Raw genomic sequence first — 6000 nt, 5'->3', positions numbered from 1 at the left:
TACCTCCAAGGTGTCAGGAAATAGAAGCTATGTGCCAATTAGCCCATTATGCCAACCATCTCCAGTCTCCCCTACAGCTAAGTAGTTTTCTGTTGTGAGGGAAGGTGGTGCTTCTGAAATTTCACTTATCGCAATCACAAGCTCACTTTTCCTTTTGAGTATGTGGTATGATAGACACCTCTTACATCAGTTTCAGCTCTTTTCTGAGCATTTCACAGTTGGTCACTGACAAGTGTGCAGGCAGGAAAAAAGGTCACAATAGCATTTGTTTTCAATATATTTTCTGAAAATAATTCTACTTTAAAAAATCTTGTACTGTTAAGTTGATGCAGTGGGCAAAACAGGGCGAATGTCGAATCTTCAAGATTTCGGCATTTTTTTGCATAACTGAAGTGTTGTCTGTACCCAGTACTGCTGTCTTATCACTGTCACTGACAACCGTACTTCTACGGATCTCGGTCCATCGGCCGTCGCCAGCAGCCATAATGGCGGTGATAAGCCTGCTAAGATGGTCTGAGGAAGTGGTCGAAACTGGTTTCCAACAAATAAAAAATCTGAAAACGCGATCTAGACTGTTTTTATGGATTTTTAACATTTTATACCGATCGCTGTGCTCCAGTCAAGACTGCTTTCTAAAATTTCAAATGATGATTTGACTTGCATCTGAACCTCACTGATGACAGCCATACAGCGGTTGAAATCTAGACCTTCAACAAACAGATTATTAGCGATCGATTGCTGTACATGCTATCAGCATTAAATGCACAAAATTGCTAAACATAATCCTTACATATGGAATCTAACCTGATACGACTTTTTTACATTGCTGCCGACACCAGCGATTCGACAATTACGTGATGAATAACAATTGTGTGGCGTTTAAACAAAGAAATGAGTGACAAAGAAGCTACTGTTGGCACACTAAGGTCGCCTCCTGCGGTACTATAAAGAGCTAGAAGCTTGAGGGGCAATATTTTTCCACGTGATCCTCGAAAAATTATTAATCTGGTCTCAGAATGCTGAAAACTCGAAAAAATAAAAAAAGTAAAATTACGGGGAGTTAACTCATCCGACGCACAAGTTTCAATAAGAGGTTGCAGCAGTAACAGGCAAGTGCTTAAGAAGTCTCTACAGGATTAGGAGTTTTTGCAGAAACATTCTCAGACGTTCACCGTGAACTCCTAGCAAGAAGAGGTTATTTTTGTCTCAGATCCATTGAAACATACATATTTCGTCCAAATTACTTATGAACGTGCATTGCATAATGTGAAAGCAGATAGTATGTAACTGTAGCTGTATATTTTAATGATTATGTACAGCCGCTATGCAAATAAAGAACCTGACACCCGACGGATTGTGGAATCATGTGTTTTTACGATATTCAGTTTTTCGGGAACTGGCGCGCCTTTGAGGGAACAACCTCTACAATTCGAACACAACGCAGGCAACCAGGTCATGCACGAGACTTGTGCTTTTATAAAAGCAGAAATGACGTAGGGGCGTTAGGGTCGCGTCGATGTATTGTGCGTTCAACTCGTCTTATACATTAACATATACAGCTTAAAACACTTTTAAGTACAGTGAGGACTTAGGAATACAAGAGAACAGTAGTGGGTGTGCTTAATTAAGAACGATAATAATCATATTTATTTTAAAATGCATTACGCGACACAATCACAAACGCTTAACAAATCTTTAAAATACGTCTTTCCCTCTACCAACAGAATTGTATTATAACAGCCGTATTTACATTTGCATTCCTTGTTACAAATAAGTAGGTTTACAGATGTGAAGATGACCTGTGTAATGCGCATTCACGAATCCATGCTACTTAAATTTGTAATTCTTAACGTGGCAGCTGATCGACGCGAGACGCGCACGCTTGTGAGTTATCAGCACTGGAAGACAAGGAATAAACATTCCTCCCTCACATCCCCTCGCTTGCAGCGGTAATCTGTTAATACCTATAAACAGAATAGAATGGCTAAGGCCCAGTCATATTTTATGTTGACCAAATCCTCCTTGCTATCTACTTTTCCTCTGCACCCCGCACGCCATGGAGGTAACAGGATCGGACAACTTTTCGCGAGCCAATTCACAAAGAATTATAAACGATACGACTATCGATAGTTGAAGCAGATATTACCAACTAATCGATAGTTTAATGATGTTTACGTAAAGCTAATTTAAAAGTACTTGCATCAGTGACTGAAAGTATGTACTGCAGTAGACGGTGGTCATTTCGAACACATTATTACCTACATGGAATTTTAAGGAAGTTTTTATGACCACATTCTTCTGTAATTTACTTTTTGTTGCTGTTACTGGTGTATCTTGACGTTGAATACACGACAAAAACGTACACCTTCCTTTCAAGGCTCAGATAGAAACAAGAGCTGAATTGTTACCGTATTTAATATTAACTGTTGAAACATACTTTGATGCCACGTCCTTCACCCTGCAGTTAGTGTATTGGACCAGCCGCATGCAGCCAAGTATTATTAATATTAGTTTTGAATTAATTTTTTCTTCGCTAATCACATTTGTATGTGGACTCTCTTAGCCGCGTCAAGCTGGAGCTCTACATCAGCGAAACGCAACAGTTCAGTATATCAACAAGAACTTCCGCATAAGACAGCACTCAGTCTCATGTCCAAAACGGATAAATCCTGAGATATAAATATTACAATTTCTCCAAAACTAACAATCACGTTTTGAAGAGTAAAACGACGTTGAATCTGTTTCTTTTAGAACTACGATACAAGCAGCAGAAATTTCCGTAGTTCGATTTGAAACAAGGAAGTTGCCACCGATATCTCCGTAATTATTACAGATATGAAAAGAGATTTTGCTCACAATTCTTTCGGGTGAAAAGAAAGTTACGGTATCTTAAACTGATGAGGAAATATTTGAAGTGAACAGCTTAACTGAATCAAGACTGTCTTGAAAATACAGGATGGTCAGGTGCAGCCTGAAAAGCTTGTAATAGTGTTGCAAGGTAGGTTGTGCATAGAAATAACTGTTAAGAAAGAAATTCGATATGATGTTCAGTTTGAGAGTTAAGTAACACTTAAGTTAGTCACTCAGGACGTTGCCTGCGCGAATACAAGCGGCATGCCAGATACAGTTATTGTCAGTTGTTCTCATTGCGTGAGTAACCGCGCGCGACACTGCTCAGCCTTTGACTCGGGTTCGAACCTTACTACCGTCCCATGTCCAATTTTTATATCGCTCTCTTCTTCGGTTTTAGCAAACCAAACGAAGAGCACATTTGGCGACACCGTCTCTGGCGGGCCACTTGAATTTGTGCGCGCAACGGCCTGACTGGCTAACTTCAATGTTAATTAACTTGGAAACGGCGCAACGTACTGAATTTTTTTCTGAACAGTTATTTCTCAGCACATCCTACCCCCGCAACACCCTCACGCACTTTTCAGACTGTTTTTGACCAACCTCTAACTGTGTGTTGCGTAGCCTTACGTCTACCTGAAACGTGGATGATAAAGACTGCAGACAAGAAAAGAAAAAAGTTGTAGAAATGTGGTGCTTCAGAAGAATTCTCAAAGTTAGATGGGTTGATAGGATAACTAGCCAATAACTGGATAACTACTGAACAGATTCTGGGGTAAAAAAGCTTAGTACCGTAGGTTGAGTAAACGACGGGATAGGGCGATAATGCTTGTTCTGAGGCTCCTAGGAACAGTTTATTTGGTAACGGAGGGCGAAAATATTGTAGAGGGCGCTCCTATTTGGCCACAGTAAACAGAAACAAACTGTTGTAGGCGCAGTAGTTATAACTGCATCAAGCCGGCCGCGGTGGTCTTGCGGTTAAGGCGCTCCGTCCGGAACTGCGCGACTGCTACGGTCGCAGGTTCGAATCCTGCCTCGGGCATGGATGTGTGTGATGTCCTTAGGTTAGTTAGGTTTAAGTAGTTCTAAGTTCTAGGGGACTGATGGCCACAGATGTTAAGTCCCATAGTGCTCAGAGCCATTTGAGCCATTTAACTGCATCAACGTCTTCAGTTGCGGGTAGACATACTGTATGTGTACTTCGAGTTTTCACTTCGTAAAATTATTAAACGGCTTTTACCAACTCGAGATCTGTATGAAACATTCATGCAGTCTGCGTAGTTTCTATTTGTCCTGCTTGATCGGACCACAATCCGCGTCCGGGGCCACTTACGAAAATTTGAAAATATAGCTCAGCGGAGTGGTTGTCCACAGCGCGCGTTCTGGAGGTATTTCGAAGCAGTGCGTTACTCTATAACTTAAATTTAACTTATCTGTTGCCTTTAATACGTGAAAAGAGTCGTTTATTTGACTGATTTTATATATGCTGGAATTATTTCGTATGTTGATTACAGCAGACGTCGAAATTCAAAGTACAAATCGTGTACTGCAAATCATATCCTCAAAGCTTTTCTGTATTTCCTATACGGTGTAAATAGTAGCTCTTTATTTTGAGTGAGGAAACCCTCATCATTATGAAATGCTTTGGCTATATGTAACTTGACTGTTAGGAAAGATAGTTGTAATGTCAACGATTACTGTAGGTTACTATTTTCACTTATCAACGGTGAAGAAATACTGCCGGCCGTGGTGGCCGAGCGGTTTAGGCGCTACAGTCTAGAACTGCGTGACCCCTACGGCCGCAGGTTCGAATTCTGTCTCGGGCATGGCTGTGTGTGACATCCTTAGGTTCGTTAGGTTTAAGTAGTTCTGAGTTCTACGGGAGGGTAAAAATCGTAGAGGGAGACCAAGAGATGAATACACTAAACATATTCAGAAGGATGTAGGTTGCAGTAAGTACTGGGAGATGAAGTAGCTTGCACAGGATAGAGTAGCATGGAGAGCTGCATGAAACCAGTCTCAGGACTGAAGACCACAACAACAACAACAACAACAATAAAAATGCGTATCAAAACGATGTAATTTAGAATGCAACTGTGTGGAACCACAATAAAAGACACGATGAAAACATTTTTATTTGCTCATTTCATCACCGGGACTGAAGAGGATAAACTGATCTTTGGACTGAAGACTATACCAACAGAAGAGTCGCTGAGATGGCCCGGCCTAGTCCGGTGACAGGGTAGTGGCGTGTTGCGGAGGACGCGGAGCAGCGTGTTATGTCCTTCTGCTTGCCTGATGCTGGCGCCAAGTGCGGACTGGGGAGTGGAGAGGCCGTTTGGCGGTGGCTGTGTTCCGCGTGCTCCCACCACCGCGCCGCACAGGTAACGGGTCGCGCGCTGATTGGAGGGGGTACCCGGCACCGTGCGCCTTGGCCGTGTGCACATCTTTGGGCAGTAGCGTCCAGTGTTTCCAGGACAGCCGACGAGCGCAGCACTGCATCATGAGTGAGTCACACTTCTCATTCCTTCTCATTGTTTGTCCCTAACTCTTGTCTCCATACTCCATAAACGTCACAGAATGTGTCATTCTTCTTTGGTGCAGAGATCACACTGGCTACTTCTGTCACAGCTTACTTTTATGTTCGTCGTTGGACTGACAGCTCCAATCCAATGCATCCGTTGGCCAGTACAAGCTTCTAAACGTTTTAGTATACGCTAATGCCAGTCAGTCCCTAACTATTCTCTCTAAATATTTATTTGCTACCACCCAACATTCGGGCCTCAACTGCTCCATCTTCATATGGTGGTATTTACAGTACATTACTTGAAAGAACCGAGTACAGATCTAGATGTTTCTGAAACATATAGATAGAATCTGTCACCAGAATAAGTGCAATTAAAAAAATCGTCATCATTGTTAGGTGAATAGATGTGTGATGGACAGAAGAAACACTTGAGATACTTACATTATGCAGCTGTGAGGAAAAATAGTGTGTATTACAATGTAACATTAGCTGTTGTAAATGCCACTCACCAACGAAGATCCAGCTGATGACTAGAAGTTAGCTCACGGAGGAAAAAATGAGTAGAAAAGTAAAACGCGACTGGATCTGGTTCTGCTGGAAATGCTTTATTTTCACGCCACATT

At 41.9% G+C, this 6000-nt stretch overlaps 1 protein-coding gene across 3 annotated transcripts in view; it reads left to right on the top strand.

Annotated features, from left to right (window-relative positions):
• Positions 1–5246: 5246 nt before the first annotated feature.
• The window catches only part of LOC124723071, a 101474-nt gene continuing 100720 nt past the window's right edge, over positions 5247–6000 (top strand). For all 3 annotated transcript variants that reach the window (XM_047248248.1, XM_047248246.1, XM_047248247.1), the window contains exon 1: positions 5247–5357. In XM_047248248.1, coding sequence (XP_047104204.1) covers positions 5354–5357 — 4 coding nt within the window. In that variant the 5' untranslated portion in view covers positions 5247–5353. The remainder of the gene's footprint in view (positions 5358–6000) is intronic.

The sequence above is a fragment of the Schistocerca piceifrons genome, chromosome X (genome assembly GCF_021461385.2).
Source record: "Schistocerca piceifrons isolate TAMUIC-IGC-003096 chromosome X, iqSchPice1.1, whole genome shotgun sequence".
NCBI classification, from domain to species: Eukaryota; Metazoa; Arthropoda; class Insecta; order Orthoptera; family Acrididae; genus Schistocerca; species Schistocerca piceifrons.
Note: the sequence above shows the minus strand (reverse complement) of the source record. Positions and strands in the feature narration are given on the sequence as shown.